General features: G+C 44.2%; 1 protein-coding gene across 1 annotated transcript in view; it reads left to right on the forward strand.

Moving 5' to 3' along the window:
* SLX9 (SLX9 ribosome biogenesis factor) overlaps positions 1–21,800 on the forward strand; it is a 48,961-nt gene that overhangs the window by 222 nt on the left and 26,939 nt on the right. Inside the window, exon 2 of the mRNA XM_072342406.1 lies at positions 2,311–2,419. Within this exon, the coding sequence (XP_072198507.1) occupies positions 2,311–2,419 (109 nt within the window). The remainder of the gene's footprint in view (positions 1–2,310; positions 2,420–21,800) is intronic.

Genomic DNA, 21,800 nt, shown 5'->3' on the forward strand with positions numbered 1-21,800 from the left:
GCGGGGTCACGAGGGGCTCGACTGCCGTGACGCCGCGCTGGCTCCCGTCTGGCTGCAGCTGTGCGCTGGCGCCGCGCGGCGGCCTCGCTCGTTTTGCGTTTCCCTGCCCTTGGCGGCTCCGACCCAGCGTGTGGAGCGCGGGGCCTCCCGGGCGCGAGGCAGCACCTCCTCGTTCGCCTTCAGCCCGCTCTGTTCGGCTCCGGCTCCGTCCCTTCTCAAGGACGAGCGGTGGGAAGCGAGGGGAGAGCCGCGGGGGGCGGCGCGGGGGGCTCGGCTCAGGCAGCGGGAAGGATTTCGTCGTACGGGGTGGCCGGGGGTTGCCCTGGAAGCTGGAGCGGGCGCAACCTGTGTGGGAAGCGTGGATCGAGAGCTGGTATGTTTCTGGTCAGCAGGGATTGGGGCTTACCAGCTCCTCCAGTCAGAGGTAGCAAGGCGATGCTTCTGTGGTGGAGGTGATTTCTCCTGTGTGAGCCGCAGGACGTTTGGTGTCTCGTGGTGGTCCCACACTATCCCTGTGCAGCAGTTCGAAGCTTTTGGGATGTTGTGAGGCACATCTAGTGGCTGCCCTCGTGGGCTGTCCCAATGGCACTGTGACCCCTGACGGGCTGGCAGGTGTCACTGCTTCTGTGCACAGGGCAGGCCCCTGAGGATGCCTTTCTGCATCTCCAGGTGTGGCTTAGCAAAGATGTCCAAAGGACAGGTCCTTGACCACAAGGTGGGATGCCATGAGACAGGCCTGGTGCCTGCTGGAGGACCTCAAAACAGAAGAAGGTTGAGTTAAATGTTCTAAACATTCTCATTCTTAAAAAAGTTGTGTGTTGAAGCTGCTGTAGCATTGAGCTTTGCCAGATGCCTGTTTGTGTCCCATGCTGCACAGCTCTGGTGTGAACAAGCCACAACAAGGGTGGTGGCTTTTCAAGGCAAGTGGGCTATGAGTCCAGAGGCAGCCCCTATGTTTGCTTATTTTCTGGCATACAGCACGCAGTTTGGAAGCTAGGAACATGTAAACCAGTCAAGCCAGATGCATCACGGGCCTCTTTATAGCACACTGCTGCCCAGGGAAGCTGTAAGTGCTGCATCCCTGAGGACACTCAGGGCCAGGCTGGACAGATGCATTCAATTCCAGACCTACACACTTGATTTGTCACACTGGTCTCAGAGCAACTCAACATTTAATTCACCGAAGGATTTCAGAAGTAATGACAAACCAGAGAAACACCTGATCTAAGCTGGGAGGGTGAGAGATGGGAAAGTGAAGAGAAGTAATTAGGTGAAGCTGGAATAGTATTTACTACATTGCTTGGAAACTTCCACATTAGCGTATAAAAAGGCTGTAGGGGACCATTCCAAAGATTCAGCTCTGGCAGTATCCTGTTACTGCAGCAGGGCCCAAGAGTGGATACCTCAGTAAGAATTATGATATTTAGAAAATAATATGTATTATTCCCTGCAGACAGAGAGGTGTGCCAGGGGAGGTACGTGCCTTGATCTGACCAGTACTTTGTACTCACCATGGGAGGCTGCAGGCCTAGTTCTGCAGTGCCTTCCCACTTCTGGCCATGGCAGGTGGGGATGAGCTGCCAGCTCACACATAACCATTTGGAGCTGTACATCCCACTAGATCTCAGCAGCTGGTAGGCTATTCAGGCCTGTACCCTCCCCCTCCCCCCCCCTTCTTGTAGAAAGGACACAGGAACAGCAGTATATGTTATTTTTGCATCTATAGTTTTCCTTTGAGGAGGGAGTAAATAGGCTGTACCATACTGAGATGTGCTTATAGCTTTGTACAGTTGTGTGTCTGTGCTGAGTGACTCTTGGTTAAGGCAGTGAGTTCTCCATAGCAAACCAGAGAGGCTAGTGCAAAGCTTAGGGTTTGGGAAGTACTGCGTGCTTAAAGGAATGCGATGCTGAAGGCTTGGTGAGTTGCTAGTGGTTAGTCAGTGAGTCTTCTTCGTGTCCCTTGACACAGGCAACAGATCAAGAACCTAAAACCTGCATTGTTCTCTATACATACCTGTTGTAAGTCTGGCTTTTCCTATGAGTGTTGTTCATAATTGAACTTGAATTCAACTGAATGAGGTGGGGTTCAGGTACTGATGCATTAAAAATGGTAACAGCTTTGGGATCCAGAATGTTGGATGGTGGCAAGGCCCCGGATGCTCCCCCTGGCTGCGGATGAAAGACACTTGCACATCACTACTGTAGTGTATTCATTACTCCTAGCAGGATGGTACAGGGTTTAATTATTTTGTTTCTAATGAATGCAGCTAGTGATGTTGTTACTGATTCCTGGTTAATATTTCTTGTCAGGACTGGAACTTCTCATCATCTGACATCTTTTCTGGGCTCACTATTGACCCTGATTCTCTGGTGAAGAAACTTGACTTGGACTCCAGAAGCATCGTTTCGTTCAGGACAGGTGAGGAGCGGGATCTTGATCTGTAGGTGCCCATGGGACTGTGAGATGCTTTGGAACCACTTGGTGCTGGAGGAAATAACCTTTTGTGGCTAGGAAAGCCATTGTAAGGACAAAGGTTTCTGGTGTTTGGTTAGCCTTACAGGTGGAAAACATGCAGTTAGTTAATACTGGAGAAATACATTCATTGGATGGAGCTGCTGTATTTTGAATGGATACAATGTTAGATTGTGAACAAAGACTTGTTTACTCCACTTGGGACTGCATTGGCCTGGTGTCCTTTGCTCTTACAGGACACTGCACTTTTAAAAGGAGCTTTGGTTTGTGGCTGCAGGATGCAGAAAAGCACATTCACCATCTGTGCTTCCTATTCCCTTGGTGTGGAGCTCACTTTGGTCTACAAGATAGATGCTGGTCTAGGCTGTGCCTTCATGTGGATGTGTTCCTGCAGCCAGAGGCCCCCAGGATATGTGGCGATAGCAGAGCCCAGTCTGTCACCTGGCCTCCGGGCTTCCTCTGCTGCTGTTTCTGCTTCACCATCAGGTGTAATTCATGCCCCCTTGTTTTGTCAGCAAATCTTGGAGGCTTTCTTTGTCCTGTGCAGGCTAATTTGGCTTGTTCCTTGGTAGTGCTTTACCCCTGGCAACCTGAGATCAGACAGTTCTCTTATCCTGTGCTATGCTGATGCTGGATACTCTGTTCAAGGACTCCTGAATGGAAGAATTAGGCTTACTGGGGAGTGTGCAGTGAGAGGAGTTAATGAGGAGATGATAGTGGCTTTTATTTCTTGCTGCACAGGAAGAAAATGCTCCCATTGGCTGCTTATTGGTAGACAGAACTTTGTATCTGAAACTACTTCAATAGAAACTGATGGCACAGGTGATCTGACCTGGTGCAAATGTCTGTTTCAAGATGTGTGTGACTTCCAAATGCTTCATTTGCAAACGTAAATTAATGTATTCTCTCCATGCCCATTAATATTGCGTGACTTCGTTTTCACATATGGAGTAGTCAGGGCTATAAATAACCCAGCAATTATGCAAGGGCTAGTGGTCACCTAACCTATGGTGAGCTGTGGCTGCAGTCACCCCTCAGTCACATTTTGGACATAGGGTGGGGGAAAGTTGTGTGAGGATGTTTGCTTGAGATGCTTGTTCCCTGCACAGAAACCTTGATGAAATGTATTGTTTTCAAAACACTGAGCTTATTGTTTGTAATTCCCTTGGGAAAAGGATGCGTGCAAATGTGAACATGGCCATCTCTAATTAGATTAGACAACATGTTGTTGAGGACTGACAGCCTGCAATCCTGGTCTTCCCTTGCGGGCTACAGCTGTGCATGTCTGGTTTATAAATAGACCTGGGCTGCTGGTCACTGTGCACTGCTGATGATGCAGATGTGCAGTGCCTGGCAATGTTTAACTCACTCCTGAGGCTGTGTGCTGGTGTCTTTTAGATCCTTTGTGCTCCCTCGCACTTTCAAATGATCAGCTAAAGGCAGCTGTTTGTTCAGGCACTTGGAACTACATTTATAAATTTTCTAATACTTTTATATTGTATTTCATGTGCTTTATCTCACGAATCTGGTCTCTTCCAGTTATGAATCTAGTTTTGGGAAGAGCTTGAAATTAGGTTAGATTTTAGTCGAAGTCAGCCTGGAACTTGGCAGTGGTCAAAAAAACGTAATCAACTGTTGGGAAGTAGGAGGAAAAGAGAACAAACTTGAGAGCGGTTATGCCCCATTATGAGTAAATCCATGTTACCTGCAGATCTCCAGCACTGTATGTGGTCCTGCCCTCCTTTTTTCAGAATTTTTACACTGAGCCGGGAGAGGTTTGGAGAAGGGAGAGACGAGGATATCTCTTCATCTGGGCAAGAGCAGCAAGGGAGGGTGTGATGGAAATCAGAAAAGCTGTGTAGTGAGGGAGAGTGGCTGCATCTGCCATCTATTCCATTACAAACCTGGCAGAGGCAGTGAAAAGAGCAGACAGTATATGTGCACCAAAGCACGACATTAGGTATGTTGTGTAGAATTCAGTCCTGGCTTTGAACCAGTGTATAAAGTGCATGCTGAATGCTTCTGTAGTATTAGAAAGGGGTTACGTGCATTGGTGGAGGGTCTGTTGGGGTTTTTTGCTGCAAGGACTTGTCCATGCAAACATGGGATGTGCTTGGGGAGTGTGACAGTTCTGCTTGTACCACTACGGAGGCTGTGTGGGACAACTGGAGCAAGAGTAGTGGTGCAGGCTGTGTACTGGAAACCAGCGAAATAGCAGCAGAGCACAGGTTACTCACAAGTGGTGAAAGCTTTGTTTACGGGTGCTGCTTTGATGTGCTGGAGTCAGAGAGATGTAAATATGTAGGAAACCCAGTTGCCATGTTGCTCAGACTTTGGGCTGTTGTCCATAGCTGTTAAGAGGAGAAAAGGCCTCTCTTTCTACTTTTTCTCCTTTTTCCCAATAGTCATTTAACAAAGTGGCAAGCTTTTGCTGCTCTTTTGGCTGTGGTTTTTCTGAGAGAGTAGGGAAGGAGCACAATACAGAAGTTAGGAAGCCTGGCATCTGTAGCAAGGTTAGCATCGCAGTTGTCATCAGTGTTCGTGTGTACCTGCAAAGGTGCGTGATGGGACTAAAAGGAGATGTGAGACCTCTTGTTTTTGGAGGGTGAACTGGTGGTGTTGGTTCTTGCCAACTGGAGTTCCTGTTTTCTGTGGATTTCTGAGGATTCTTGGTACATCTAGTGGAGCCATGTGCCCTGTCAAAACATCTGCTATGCTCATTGCAAAGATCTTGTTGCTTTCTTTAGAGGTAAGCTTGATTCAGAATGATTGTGTTTGCTGAAAAGTACTGGTTTGTTGGGAAATTATGGTAATGTTTGCAGCATGAGAAGGAGAGGGTGGACTTGTAATTCAAAATGTCACCTAAATGGAATTCATTTCAGTTGACCCTTGCATCTGTGACTGTAGAGAGATAGTGGCCTAAAGTGGAAAGTATTTTAATATGAGGAGCTCTGAGCCATGCTCTGCTAGAAAGCAGTCCTACTGCAACTACTTTCTTGTGCTCTGCTTCTTGTCTTTAATTATTAGCTCATCTTAACACAGGATTCCAGATGATTTCAACATGCTTGTAAGTGACAAAAGCCAGCAATGTTATGAACACTGGGGTTAAGTCTGTGTTGCTTGCTGAATGATTGCTTCCTATCAGTGTAGTTTACTTAGACACTGACGTAATGTAAATCAAATTCTTTGCCATAATCTAATTCATGCAAGGACTTCTGTTACTAGTGTGAGAAAATAAATCTCATCTGGCAGAGCCTCTCTAGCGTGGGAATTGAATGTTTCCAACTAAGTCAGAACTAATGGCCTGCCATATGGGGAGTGTATGCAGAGCGTGGCCTTGTTTCTTAATTGTAGAATCAGGGATTCATAGTCTATCTTCAGTTGGAAGAGACCCACAGAGCTCTCCGAGTTGAGCTCCTCGTTCCACAAAAGACCACCCAAAATCTCTGTGTCTGAGAATGGTGTCAATGCTCCTGATCTCTGATGTCTCAGAGCTGTGCCCATGCCCACCACCCTGGTGCAGAGCCTTTTCCTAACCCTGGCATGACCCTCCCCTGATGCAGGCCACTACGAGGTCTCCCCTCAGCCTCCTCTTCTCAGGGCTGAACAAACCAAGGCACCTCAGCTGCTCTTCATACATTTTGCCCTCCGGACCCTTCACCATCTTCACAGCCCTCCTTTGGATGCTCTCTGATAGTATTAACATTCTTACACTATGGTGCTCATAATGTCTTCTTACTTGCGTACTGTTTTGAGCAGTGCTTTAGCTTTACCTCTGGCATTTTTCTTTCAAAAAGAGGCCTATTCAAGCGTGACTCTGGCAGAACACTTGCCTGGGAATGAGTAACTTTTCCTGCAGTTTGTGCTTGCTCCTTGTGTGCCAGTGGTGAGCCAGGCAAGTGTGAAACAGAAATTGAAAGCTTTTGCTTTGTCTGGTCCTGAGCTGGTTAAGGGTCCTGGAGGATACTGTAAGGAAGCATGGCAGGAGTTACCAAGGCAGGGGGTATAGGCTGATGTTAGGCTAAGCAAAAGTTGTGTTGGGCCTTGTAGCTGTTGAAGCCTAGATCTTCACAAGGTGTGTGCTGTTCCCTTCTGTCTTGGGAGCTTTGGTTCTCTGGTGATGTCATGGAGTTATCTTGATCAATCTATGTCCATGACGGGGGGGCAGTAGGCCCGTGGCCCCCCCCGGCCTCCAAAAATGGGAAGGGAAAAAGGGAAGGGGGTAGGGAGATGGGAGCTGGGCTCAAGGAAACAGAGCAGTGGCAATGATCTAAGGAGAAAAACTTATTTTACTAACTACGGTATCAGAATGCAAGATAACACAATATAATACAATCTAATTGAAATTGAGGCTAATAAATCAAATAAAATAAGAGGGAGAGAGTTTTCCAAAGACTGAGAAGCCTACTTTGCAATGGAAGGTGCACAGGCTGGAAGCACACCCACACCCACTGCCAGGGGTGAGAGAGATAGTGAGCATCAATTCCGTGACGTGTTTCCCTCTCTGTGAGGTCCTCTGGGACATGTAGTTCTTCTTCACTATGCTCCACAGGATGTTATGATGTGGAATACCAATAGCAAAAATTACAAAACCATGATATTCCACCCCTTATTCTCCATCACTTCATCATGCTTTAAATACACTTGTATAAGTGTATGTATATATGTATATATATACATACACATATGTACATATACATATATATATACACATATACACAAATAATCAATACATAACAATATATTTATAACAAAACAATATATTTATATATACAAATAAACAATAATTAAAATGCATCACACACAGGTCTATATACATATATATACATAGAATTACTGGCTACACTCCCCCATTATCAAATTCCTTTGTAGTACAATTGAACATCCCCAACTTTCTGTATCACCCACCAAGTGCACCCAGGTCCCTGGGCAAAAACAGTTCCATGGAGAGGTTTGCCCTTTCCAGAGGCTGGAAGGACCCAAACAGCTTTTCCCAACATGTTCTTTACATGTACTACAGTGACCTTATCTCCCTCTGCAGTATGCAGAGGGCTGGATTGGGTAGGACCATCACGATTGACAGATCCTCTAGTACTGACCAACCAGGTAGCTTCTGCCAAATGCTTCTCCCAGTGCTTAAATGTTCCACCACCCATTACTATCAGCATAGTTTTCAGCAACCCATTGTATCATTCAGTTTTACCAGAAGCTGGTGCATGGTAGGGGATATGATAAATCCACTCAGTGCCATGATCTTTGGCCCAAGTATTTATAAGGGAATTTTTGAAATGTGTACCATTATCAGACTCAGTTCTTTCTGGGGTGCCATGTTGCCACAGAACTTGTTTCTTAAGACCCAGTATGGTGTTTTGGGTGGTAGCATGGGGTACTGTGTATGTTTCAAGCCACCCAGTGGTTGCTTCCACCATGGTAAGCACATAACATAATGAGATCGTGGCAAGGTGATATAATCAACTTGCTGCTCCTCCCCAGTTTTATACTTTTGCCATTGCCCTTCTCCCCATAGAGGTTTCGTCCTCTTGGCTGGTTTAATTATGGCAGATGTTTCATGTCATGAATGACCTGTGCAGTAGGGTCCATAGTTAAGTCCACCCCTCAGTCTCTAGCCCATTTGTATGTTGGATTTCTTCCTTGATGGCCCGAGGTTTCATGGACCCATTGAGCTAGAAATAATTCACCCTTATTCTGCCAATCCAAGTCTGTTTGAGCCACCTCAATTCTGACTGCTTGATCTACCTGATGTTTGTTTTGTTGTTCTTCAGTAGCCTGACTCTTGGGCACGTGAGCATCCAAGTGGTGCACCTTTCAACCATATTCTTTATTTGGGCAGCAATGTCTTTCCACAGTTCAGCAGCCCAAATAGGTTTACCCTTCCACTGCCAGTTATTTTGGTCCCACTGCTGTAACCACCCCCATAAGGCATTCACCACCATCCATGAGTCAGTATAAAGATAAAGCACTGGCCACCTCTCCCATTCAGCAACATCCAAGGCCAGCTGGACCACTTTTACTTTTGCAAACTGACTTGATTCTCCTTTGCCTTCAGTAGCCTCTGCAACCTGTTGTGTGGGGCTCCAGTTCTGCATTGGCAGTCGAGGTGCCAGAAGGAGCTGTGTTTCAGTACTGACTACTTTGGAAGCAGCCTGAACCCCCTCATAGGCAGCTAAGATCTCCTTCTTAGTGGGAGTGTAGCACTCTTCAGACCCCTTGTATGCTCGACTCTATAATCCCAGGGGTTGACCTTGGGTCTCTCCTGAGGCTCTTTGCCACAAACTCCAAGTGGGACCTTTCTCTCCAGCAGCAGTGTAGAGGATGTTCTTTACATCCTGTCCTGTCCGTACTGGACCCAGGTCCACAGCATGTGCTATCTCCTGTTTAATCTGTTCAAAAGCCTGCTGCTGCTCAGGTCTCCATGGAAAATCATTCTTGTTTTGCATCACCTCATAAAGGGGGTTTACAGTAAGGCTGTAGTTTGGAATGTGCATCCTCTCTGCACCTGAACTTTTGCTCTGGTTTTCCAGATTTGCTGGGTATATCAGATAACTGCTTACTTCTCTTTGGATTCTGTAGCTACTTGTCCATTTCCCTTCTTATGTAGCCTCAAGAAAGAAGCAGAAAATCTATGGTTGGCAGGTTGGCTTTGTGGTCCTGCGATGGAACCCTGTACTAACTTCATGTGATGTGCTTTCCTGTGCTGCTTTTTTGTTTGTTTGTTTTAAATAAATTATTTGCTGGAATCTGTGTGGTCATCTCTGTTTTCAGTGTTGCTGCTCCTACATCTCCTTTCTGTTACTGCTGCAGTGGATTAGCTGTTGTGTTTGCTGCTTGCTAAATTGCACCTGTGGCCTCTTATGAGGCCTCTTATGCACCTGTTACTCTTTATGATCTGTAACAGGATACTAACCTTTGTGTCTTGTAATTCACTGCCATCTATTCCTTGGAATTCTCCTTGTCTGTGTGCCCTAAATGTTGCAGCTTTTCTTCTATCCTCATCTCTCATCACATTTGTGCATGAAATGCCACCATATGAGTCGGAGTTGTGCTTCTGAAAGGAGCAGGTTTCTTCTCTAGGGAGGGTGTTTGCTGTCTTACTCCACAGTGTGGTGTAGATTTGCCCTTCCTGTTGTATCTAATGCTGACACTGCACCTTCTTTAAGCAGCCATTTGGTAATATGGCATAGTAAGAACATGCTGGAGGTGCTTGCAGTGTTACCAGTGCAGACCTTCTGGGCCTCTCTGCACCTCCTGTACAGCATACTGCCTGCTGTCTTATGCAGCCTCCCTAAAGCATCTAAAGCATCTCTGCTTTCCTGTGCATGGTGCTGTACTGGTCTTGTGCAGCTGCGTTTCCAGTTTTGTTTTGCTTTTTTCTTTCTTGGTGTTCTCTAGAGAGTTTGGAAGTTGAAAAACTGAAAACATCCTGTTCTGTTTTCATGAATTCATCTTGTCTGAATATCACTTTTAAGCCTTTGCTGCATTTTCTTGATGCAACTTTGGGGTGTTTTTAAATCTTCTGCTTGTGATAACTATTCTGTACATCCCTAGCATGGAAAGCTGCTGGATCTTAATGATTCTGCTGCTGTCAGCTTTCTTCAGTGTTTAATTCTGGGATAGTAGGCAGTAAGTGTCCTGTGAGAAGTGGCTATGTGTGTGTGAAATGTGATGTGCTGTCCAAAATAGCAAGCTATTCCTGCTCTGTCAGTGTCTTTGTCATTAACTGCCCAGGTGTTGATCTTTGTGAATTCTGGGAGTATTGAAACGCTCTCCCTTTTGCTGCTGTCAGTGGCAGCATGTTGGCAGTGCTCTCAGTTATGTTACACTGAAACCATTTTTAACGTCTCTGAAAACCTCTGCTCGGCATATTGCTGCTCCCCTAGAAGAAACTGCTGAGTACCAGTTGAGGTGGGATGTCTTGCTTCCATGGATGGGGAACTGGATGAAACTGGGCACCTAGACTCCATTAAAGGAAGGTCTGAGTAAAGCTCAGCCTTGATCATTTGAAGTTGTGTAACTCTCCTTTGCTTGCCTCTCTCCTTTTGCCCTTTGTGCAGCCTGCGCACATCATGGATGTGTCCCCAGGCTTTAAGTTGGGCAAATGTCAGGACGAGCTGCAGAAGTTTGGTCACAGACTTCTCTCTTCCCTGACCATGCTGCCTCATTCCCTTTTCCTTGCCCAGTGCTGGCCGGCTGTCTGGAGGAGCTGTTTCCCACTGAAGGTGTGTGATGTTTGAGTGCATCTAACAGACATGGACCACACAGGGCTGGTCAGTAAAACACTGTTCACTTCCAAGCATTGACCTGAGCTGTAGCTAAGCCTTTCTCTTATTGTACCCCTCACTGGTGTGATGCAAACTGCAGGATACTCTCTGTACCATGGGAATGGGATGGAGCACTGACTGACATGGAGCAGATGGAGCCAGTTCATTTCTTATACAACAGCAAGCTGAGAACATGAACCTTATGGAGGAGGAGTGTTTTAAAATATTTAATATATTGTATATAATACAATACAATATAATTAGAATTGGAGCTAATAAATATAATGAGAGAAAGTGTCCAAAAGCTGAGGGCTGTATTGTAATGATGAGAGGAGGAAGCACCTGCAGCCAAGACAAGCCAGAAGACTGAAAAGAAGAAAAAGTCAGGTGACTTACCAAGGCTGCTCCTTCTGAGTGGAAATGATAACAGAATGGAAATGATAACAGAATGGCGAACAGTCCCCTGGGAATGTAGTAGTTCTTCTTTTCCGGGGCAGATACCCAGACCTGGAGCGTTAACTCTTTAACTCCCTGTGCACTACGTGATGTTATGGTGTGGAATACTGATAACCAAAAATCATAAGAGCATGACATTTGATAACTCAATATACCACTTTATTTGTAAATCATTTCAGACCTTAGCTACTGGCAGTCTGCTTTTGACTATGGCTTTACCTGAGTAAATTGCTTGATGTGGCAATTTATCCTACTTCCTACCTCTCTCCTTTTTGGCTAAAATCCTTTTGCTTTTTTTTCTATGTCTTTAGGAACTGTTCTTACGTTAAGACAGTTAGATAACCTTGTAAGGGTAATTTTGCTCTCTGACTAATAAACAGACCTTTATAGAGCTGAATGGTGTTTAAGAGCAACTCTGACACTGACAGATGGTATGGGAAGCCTCTCCAAGATGATGTTAATCTGCAGAACCCTCCATCAGAAGTCTGTAGACTGCAACAGATCGCCTCATGGCCAGGGGACTCTTCTGTTGCTTAGATTTAAAGGATGAAAACCAGTGAGGCCCTTCTTAAAGAATCAAGTTGTTAAGTCCTGAACTGCGTGGGACTGCTTGAAATTGAAAACAGTGAGTGAAAATTTGGAGTACAGTGGGAATCTTACTGTAACTTTAAGATTCTGGTGCCTTACAAATAATTTCAAGAGAAAGTCCACGCTTGTTAAAATCAGTTTAGTAATTCATTGTCTGTGCAGTGTGGGGCCCTCTGTGAGAATAGCTGCGTGAAACTCCAGCTTAATTAGAGTCAGCGCAATTAAATTAGGATGGCTAAATGAATGTCTGAAATCTGTGCTGTTTCAAGCGCTTTGACTTCTGGAGACAGTGTTTCCATGTTGTGAGTGCATTTTGCCAGACCACGGAAATCAGTTGTGTTAATATTTATGGAAGTAATTAACTTTTTTTTCTCCCTTCTTTTCCCTATGGCTGTGGCAAAGTCCTTATTCTTAAAATTAACATTTTAAAAACAATTCTACAATTAGCTTGTGGTCATGGATACTCACTGCTACACAAACAGTAACATTTTCCAGAATGCCTGGAGCTGCCAAGATGTTTGCAGTCTGTTTCAGGGAGAGGAGGCTGTCAGTAGCAGAAGGAGCCTGAAATAAGTCTTTGGAATTTGCACAACATGTCAGATCATTCTTAGTGCATATTCTGCTTGATTCCTGTGACTGTGACATTCACCAGCTATGAAGGTAGAAGTGTGTACTCACCTAGATGTAAGGGAGATGAGCCTGGCTGTTGGAGCTGCTGCAGGGCTGAGAGCTGTGCTGCTGGGGAATCATAAAACCATAGAGTCATTAGGGTTGGAAAAGACCACCAAGATCATCAACCCATCACCCCCATACCCACTAAACTGTTTCCCTCAGTGCTACATCTACTTTTTTCTTGAAAATCTCCAAGAAGCAGCTGTGAAGCCACATCCTCTGGCCTTTGTAAGACTTGAGCGCTCCAGTGTGTGGTTGTTAGGTCCCTTGTGCCATGAAGGGGCTCTGCTGCATTGAGACTGTTGCATCCAGATCAGGTGTGATGGGCATAACAGCTTGCATGTGGTGCAGCATCTTGCTCTGTGAGGTTATGATTCCCAGAGCTTTAAAAGGATACTAATGTAGCAAGGATTTGTCCTGTTTAATCAGTTTAGTATGTTCAGATGTTGTTGCACAAAAATAAATCAACCCTGTCTAGAAGAATACTGGAGCTGGAGAGGATGACCAACAAAAATCCACATCTTTTGTTTTAATGTTACAGCTTTCGCATAATTGAGTTACACAATTACAAATGCTTCAAAAGAAAGGAGGCCTAGTTCTGCACTGGTGGCAAAGATACTACCCAACACTGAGTCCTAGTAACAAAACTGTCCCATGGGACATGGCTGGGAACAGTTAACCCTAAGTAAACTGAGAAAGAAAATCCCATGAGGGGGAGAAGTAGTTGTGGAGACAGCCAGACTGACAGCTCTGGAAGTTAAGAGCACTTCCCTTGTCACCAGAGCAGGTATGGAGTTGTGTCAAGTTGTCAAACGTTTCTGAAATACATACCCTGGGAGTTTAATTTTTAATGTACACTCTGCTTAGAATATTGGTGGAGACTGGTGAAGGATGGATGAGAAGTCTCACTTCTGGGTTGTCCCTTCTGACTGGCTTGGACATGCTTTGGAGCATCACCTCAAAATCAGTCTCCTCTTCTGATAATACAGCTGGGAATTGTCTATGTGAGGAAAATTATTTTGCTTGGGTATTCTTCCAGTATTCCAGTATTCTGTGTTAAGATTGCCATCTATATAAATCAGATCGCTGGATTACTAGAGATAAATCTCTGCTTTGCCAGTGTATTATCTGAAATGCGGGTTGTGTATTTAATAGTAGAACTCTCCAGAGCTGATGTCTGTAATTCAGACTAAGTGGGATCCATGGTATTATTGTATGTAAGTTATCCTTTAATGGAACAGCCTAGCTGCCTAAGTAGGCTTGTTTGTTTGTTAGTATAGAGTCAGTTAACAGTAATCCTTCAGTTACCCTACTGACGGTTCATAAGTTACAGTTATGGGAAAACTTAATACTCATGTGGAGCTTTCTTTCTCCCTCAAAATTGCTACACACACAAGAGGTGTATAGCTCTGGTTTCTGTGCTGAGATCCATCCTGCTCAGGGGATCCTTGGAATACAGAGGTAGTAAAAGATTATTTTTGAACAATTTATGGGGAGGATTTTCTTTACACTGGATAAATGCAAAAGCTTGAAGTCTGTTTGTCTGCTAACTTTGTCCAGAAGTGGCATTATTGATGATTGCATGTGGCATAACTGGTAATGGCACATTATTTGGGTTTAGCTTCTTAGTCAGTTGGCTTATGGAAAGAAAGTAAGAGTTTTGTTTCCTTGGTTTTTAATAGAGGGAGTTTGTTATGCTGTAAATCTTGATGGACATGGCCCAAGCTAAATACAGTGAGTTCAGAAATATTCCGGGTAGTTTGAAATGGTAATTTGTGCAGCTTTTTATTGAACTGGCAGTGTTACAAGTATGCCATGAAGCTAACCACAGGACATGAGTCGTGCAGAAGAATGCACAGAGAGTCGGCTTGAAGGTAATCTGGAAGGCATTCAGTGTAGTGCTATCGGCATTAATTACAGCAAAGTGAGGAGTTTCAGAGGGTCTGGCAGGGTACTGCAGGGAAAATGAGAAAGGCCAACTGTCTTCCTGGCCCACTAGCATTGCTTGTTTGATTGCATGCAAGAGATGTGTGTGTAGTCAGTAGATCTGCTTAAAGAATTTGGGCTTCTGAGGTTATTCTGCACATTCGTGCTGGACAAGGCTGGGTATGTTTGTGCTTTGAGCTGATTTACTTCTGGTGCATTTCCTAGTTATTTTTACTCATTTTTTGTTTACATCTCTTTCCTTCTCATTCCTATTGAAAGAAAGATTATTTGTAAATTCAGGTCACTGGATGTTCTTACGAAATGGGAAAAGGGCTTCTCTAACATGGCTAGGACATTTCCTAGCTGCTGCAGACACAGGCTGTGTCTGTATGTGCAGGAACTATTTTACAATATATTTCAAGTTGAAAAAATCCTCGTATACCAGCCAACAGGTACACAGTGTCTCTTCCAGACTGCAGAAAATCTGCTGGCAGAAACCATGATTCTAGGTTTAAGTTACTTTGCTCAGTAGCACTTTTAACTGATTCTCAGTGATGCTTCAGCTGTCACTCATGGCTCTTGTCATTGGTTCTTGATCCTAGGGCTCGGCTTACATGTCCTCTGCTGCTGCAGATGCACATGATGCGTTAGTAGATTCTGTTTATATGGGGTTATTATAACTTCATGTCTCTTCTTCCTACAAAATAGAGGGTGTTGGCCTCCTTCCCTGTGTTGGGTGTAGGTGGCAAGGTTTTTCTTGAGGAGGAACCTCACAGGAGGAGGCCTGGACACAGCCAGCTCCAAGGGACCCATGAACAGTGATTGTAAGGGATAAGAGACTTCCCTGTCTTTATCACAGCACTCTTTTGGGTTGGAATGTGCATCTCTTCCATCTTATTTTCTTCCCCCTTCCCTGCTGAAGTGGGGAGAGCACCCGAGTTGCTGTCTGGCAGCTGGCCCAATCCACTGTGTCACTGTAGCTGTTGCGATTGAATTCAGTACTAGGCTGAAGTGTTGCTCTATGGCTGTTCCTCAGCCCCCCATACTTGCTCTTTTAACTGACTGTTGAAGAATCATGAAACTGAATGTGCTCTGAATATTGTCCAGACTGACAGACACCTTTTGCATGAGGAACTGAATTCCCTGCCAGTGACTCATTTTTCATTAGTGGAGGCAGCTGTTGAAGGACATTCCTCTATGTTTATGTTATACCTGCACTTAATGATTTAGTCATGTAACAGATATTTTGTAGCCATGACCTACTCTTAAGTGATCTGTTCTTTGAAAGCCTTAGTATCTCTTGTGCCGCATTTCAGCCTTCAAAGTGGATTGGAACTGAAGGACAGTTGCCTTTGCCATCTCTCTGTTGTGTGTGTTTTGGTCATGGAAGCTGCAGAGGTGATTGTTGGTATACTTGCTCGTGTCGTGAAGGTTGGAGTTTCTCCCTTTCTCCCTCACTTTGGGAAAGGAGAACAGAACCAGATGTGGTCATATACTTTAGTTAAAGCTTGGGAAAATACAGAAAAGGTCTTGGATCCATCCAGGTGTTTCTCCTGTACGTCTATAGATCTTGCTGCGTTTGTGACTTCATTGCTGGCAGCTCTGCAGCAGAGCAGGGCATGCCTCTGGCAGAGCAGAGCATCTCTCTGAGTGCTCTGTTTTAGATGTTAGATGTGCTCATTAGAGGGCAGTAGAATAACTCCTCCTTTTTCTAGGTCAACTATATTTTTGAGTGATATTTTTTTTGCACTGCAGAACACAAAACAAATCCGCCCAGCTCTTCTTTCAGTTTTTCCAAATGTGATGAGTGTATAAAACAATGCTGTCTATATGAAAACATTGCCCAGTGTGAAGGATCACAGAGCAGTGATAGTAAAATCTGCTTCTTGAAGCTTCTAAGTACTGCCAGCTCAGAGGAGATGGAGCTTCTCTGGGATAAAACCACAAGCAGCTAACACTGCATGTGGAGAAACGTCCAAAGGAATGCTTCACTGCTAACTTGATTTTCTCTCAGCCTAATTCTTATATGACCTATATGTCCATTGGGATCTATTGATTTATTTCTGTACCCCAGCTGCTGCCGCCACCTTTTTCTGCTTGAAGAAAATTTTAAAGAGCCAGACTTTCTTTCTTTCAGCTAGAAGTAATCTTTAAATGAGATCTGCTAGTACCCCTCCTCTCTCCCCTGTGTTTTATAGAAAGCTGTAGCCCTGTTTTGGCTTTTACAGGTCGTGTATTTCTGGCTTTAGAAAGAGCTGTGTGGAAATCCTGGCTAGGGGTGAACATCTCCAGCACATGTTTAGTTTACTAGCAGTATTTTGCACACTGGTAACCCCTCTGGGCGGAGTGAGTTTGGGGCAGCTGGAAAAATGAATTTTTCTGTTTTTATCAGCATCAACCATTGTTCCAACAGATGGCTCTGATTTTGCAAGGTTCTCAGTGGAAGCAAACTACATTCACTGGAAGAAAATTAATATTTCAGAGGATGGACAAATAGGTTTTATCTTGAGAACCTTTGGTGAATCTTTTCTCTCTGAAGCTCCTAGGCCTATAATGGCAGACCATGCATGAGAGCTGGCAGGGGGGACACAGCAACCTTCTGTCTCTTCCAGAATGTTCTGGGTGTTTGCATGGTGTCTTGCAGATATCCATACCTCTGTCATCATAAGGAATATATTTTCATGTGCTCTGCTGGGACTCCAGTCACAGGTCCCTGCATGTGTTTTAAGGGCTCTGTGTCCCTCAGGTGGGTGGGGACCATGGCAGAGTACTTGGCTGCTCAGCTCCATCCTACAGTGTTTTAAAGGGTAGAGATATTTGAGTCCACAGACCTTGCAAATGGAGCAGCCTTCTTGATACTGGCAGGCATTGTTCCTAGCATAGTTTGGATCATTCCTCTCTTCCTCTCTTCTGGAGAAGATTGTGCTTTCTGGGTTGCGTTCCACCAAGAAGCTGGCATTTATTCATGTCTTACATTGTGACACCTCAGCAAAGGTAGGACTAATGGATTATTCCCTGTCAGGAAAAGGAAGCTGAACAAAGCCAGAAGAATGAAAAGTACAACGTAGTGCTGGGCAGCTCTTGGAACATGAGATAAAAATTAATATCCTGTCAATAAGATATAAGAGCTTAAATTCAGTCTTACACCAGTGATGAGTTTGTAGGTGTGTGGTGTCTAAACCTGTTTGACTCTTTGGTCCATATAAGGAAATCTACAGACAGTGCTTGTGCCAGCAGTCCTCATCACCGCAAAGAAATGCTGTTCATGCCAGTGTCTCCAGGGCAATCAACACAATATGAAATGGTTTTATGCTGTTTTTTTTTTTTTTGTTTTGTTTTTTGTTTTTTAATTTTTATTTTTTTAATGAAAGTTTTTCTTTTTTAAGAATGAACCAGATATTTTGCTGGGAAGGCTGTGTTCTCCGTGGTTGTGTTTTGCACATGGTATTGCAAGGCAGTCATTTGGGGAAGTGCATTTTTTTTGTTCAAGGAACATTTTCCTTACAGAAACAGTTCCATCTGAATGAATTCCTCGGGTTTGTCTGGAGTCAGTGAATGTCCCTGCATGCTTTGTACCGGACAGTGCTGTGTGAGTGTGGATTAAGGAGTGCAGTGCAGGGAGGTGTCTTTCTGAAGCCATCGTGAGAGGCAGGCACGTCTTCACAGCTCTGTGTTTTGGTGCTGTGAAGATGGAGGCAATGCTAGATGTCTGGTAGTCCTGAAAGCTGAGAGCGTGTCAGATAAGAACTTAACAAGAACTTACTCTGCTTTCATCCTTTCTCACTCCTTGCTTTCTTAAAGTAACATGATTGAAGTTCCTTCAGTAGCTTTCTTCCATCGTTACTGAGCTCATCAGGAAGAGCAGATGGTATAGATGGAGCTGTGGTGGGAGCATTTGTTCATGCTAACACTGGTGTGTTATGAAGTTTGGGCAGTAGTGTATGCCATTCACTGAGGCTTGTATTGTCATCGCTTGCTACTGACAGCATGAAGTAGATGGAGCCCCGCCATTTTAAAAAATAGCTTTAAAATAGATTCTGCCATCAGAATGTCATTCCATAATGGGTAATGGATCCTGTCTTGCAAGTTCAAAAGAAGGAAAGAAGGAGAGGTGACAGAATGGTGAAAATGTTAGGTTCCCTTTCTCTTAGAGGGCCCAGATCTTCGTTTTTCTTTCTTTTTCATTTTTCTTTTTTATTTTTCTTTTTCTTTTTCATTTTTCTTTTTCTTCATCTTCATTTAAGTGAGCTAAACAGGTATATTTGATCAGAGAGGCTTGCTCTAATTTAAGACTTGTCTTATGTGAAAATAATTATGGAAAAAATGATGGGTGCCCAGCAGGATTGCAGGGTCCAGCTTTGGCAGCAGTTGAAGAAGGCTGTAGGAGGTGTCTGCTGAGGCTTGTCTCAGGGCTGGGCCCTGTAGTGGGCTGTGTAGGGCAAGGCAGAAAGGGAATGTAGGTCTGGGCTGTATGGAGAGCAAGAAGTTACCCTGCTGTAGTGCGCTGCCTAAGATGGGGGAGCTGGTGATTGTATTAATGCCTCAGGGCTTCTAGGAACTCTAGGAAATTGTTTGCTGAAGCAGAAGAGCAGTTGAGACAGAATAAAACCAGCAGCACTAGGAAATGTCAGAGACTGAAAGAGGTGGTGAAACAGAATTCAGACCAATTCCACTTTCAGAGCATGAGGAGGGAAGGAGACTGGATATGCTGGGCACCTCTTGGATTGAGTGTTTTCATAATGAATTTGAGTTCACCTGGATGAAAAAATTATGGATTAGTCTCATTGGGCTGTATAATCAGCAACAACAACAAAAACCCAACAGAACTCTGTCACTTGAATTACTTGAAAGGGCTGTTATGGTCATATGATCTTAATACAGAAAATGGACCACCACTGTCTTGTACATATTTCTGGTATTTCCAATCAGAAGCAGACCAGAGCAGTATGAATTACTTACCTCGTATTTCCCAAGAGATTTTTCTTTAGCAGCATCTTCTAATGCATTCCAATTTTAAGATCTGCTTTAGGTGCTCTAAAACCAGGAAGGAGGATGAATGGGTTACGAGGTGCAACCTGCTCTGTGCATGGCTAGTACTTTGTGTTGCTTTTTGCCTCACTGCTTGTAGGCAAAGCTGAGCATTTAGTTGAGGGCTGGATATCCAAGATGTCCCTGTTTACAAATCATTTGGGAAGCTTACCTGGATACTTTCACTCTCCTTATTTCTTTATATTTATGTCAGCGATAACACTTCTCTGTTCGTGCAGCAGTTTATAAAACCACTTAGAATGCAAGTGGTGTGGGAACCAACTGATAAAAACGTGACTAGGATCTAACAGTGCTTAGATTATGTAAGTGATGAAAGTCTACAGGCATTGTGCAGGCTGAGCTGTCAAGTTCTTCTCCATGTCTAGGGCCAGAATTATCTCTTTCACGTTGACTGAGCAGACTGTCATGTAAAAGGAGTTAATGTGATTACATGTAACGTATGGCTGTCCAGTGACAGAGCTTATGATTTCCCTTTGTGCTCGCAACTGTTAGGTGCTTGGGTTTCCTGGTGAGCAGCAGCACTGACAGCTGCAGATGGCTGGATTAACTCCTTGACGCATGGTTGTGCAACAGATAGGGCAGCGTGGAGATGGGAGGAGCACAGCACACTAATCTATCACAAAGACTTAAAAATCAAGGGCAAGCTCTGGCACATGATAACTTTTTTCATTTCCCTGTCAACGTGTGGCATGTGAAGAGTGTAGAAAAGAACCCATAATACAGGAAGCCTAAGAACAGACATTCAAGAGAATCTGCCTGAATTAATCAAAATAACCCAGTGGAATTTTTGTTGTGGTTATAATGAGCTCTAAGAAAGATTCAAGGCAATAGCTCCACAAATACTGATCAGGGTAGTAAAGATGTATCTCTAGAAGAATCATTTCTCTTGCTTCCATTTCCACTGGTGCATGGGCATTGCCTAAGTACTTGAGGCTATAAACTTGTAGAAGGTGACATCATGGATCATCTTTGGCACAGGGACAAAAAAAGCCAGTCTGGAGGTCTGAATTAATAACAGCGCTTGCAGTCAAATGCAATCATTTCAGAACATCCTTGTTTATCTGTGGTTCAGCCTTTCAGCACTGATGGTAAAGACATGGAATATGAGTGATGATTAAATGAATCAGAGCTCGTTTGTCTGTAAAAGATGACTATTTGAGAAAGGAGGAGCTGAGGAAGTTTAGTAAATACAATTACATCTCTGTAGATGTACAGAAATTAGACTCATTCCTAGTCCCTTCCAATGAAATATGTGCCAGAAATGAAGTGGAAATAGAAGATGCTGGTTTAAGAGTGAGCAAAGATTCCAAGAGAGGTGTACAGGAGGGTGCAAGACATTTAGTGTTCTCATCTATTCTACCACTTGGTCCTTTTACACTGCAGTGATATCTGTCTTTGCAGCAGCAGGTATGTAGCCATGCACATCACAGCTCTGGTGCTCTGTGCACTGCAAAGAGCTTGCAACTCCAATGGCTTTTTTTGTCTCCTGAAGTTGCAGAAACCAACATTCCTGTGGTAATTGTGCTGTTTGTCTATATAGTCATAACATTGTCATTTTATTCCTAGTACAATTTTAAAAACTGAAATGCAAGTGTTAATAATCTGGTATTGCACAATTGACTTCAGTGCAGTTCTATGGCAGGCCTATTGGAATCAAGAGGAGCTGGTTTAAAGGATGTTGAGGGGACAGATTAGGCTTTGGGCTTCTTTCTTCACTTCTATTTGTACCACTTTTAACTGAGCATCTCATAATGTCCCCAGTCTGTTTTGCAGTTGTTAGAATGCACTTGCTTTCTTCTCTCCTCATGCTTCCTGCTAGCCTTCAGGTCTGTCATGGAACTGATTAGCAAGGAAAAAACACATGGGAATACATTTGTCTGCTGAACATGGTAGGCATTTATTGGTAACGCTAACTCAGGTAAAGTATAAAGTATAAAATGTACTGCTTTTCTGTAAGAAATGGGGCAAGCTTCTCTGTTATTTGGTCCCAGCCAGGATCAGGCACCTGAGGTTCCTGTCAGCCTACACAGAGGAACATGCATCTTGTCCCTTTGTCCCAGCAAAGGATGAGTCTGGTAAATGTCCGAGTGTGGCCCTTCCTACAGCCTAGGAACTTGTTGTCATCCTATAGACACTTTTCCAGAGCATCTTGGTCAGCACTGTGGAGTGAGCTGAAGTCAGTGTTTGACTTAGATCAGACAACTTTTGAGCATCTCCAAGGAGTGACACTCCAGCATCTCAGGGTGAGCTGTTCCAGTGCTCAGCCGCCTGCTTTGTGGGAAAAGTGTTTCTTCAAATGGAACTTTCTGTGCTTTAGTTTATGCCCTTTGCTTCTTGTCCTGTCAAAACAGTTGATA

This window comes from Excalfactoria chinensis, chromosome 7 (assembly GCF_039878825.1).
Source record: "Excalfactoria chinensis isolate bCotChi1 chromosome 7, bCotChi1.hap2, whole genome shotgun sequence".
Classification (NCBI taxonomy): domain Eukaryota; kingdom Metazoa; phylum Chordata; class Aves; order Galliformes; family Phasianidae; genus Excalfactoria; species Excalfactoria chinensis.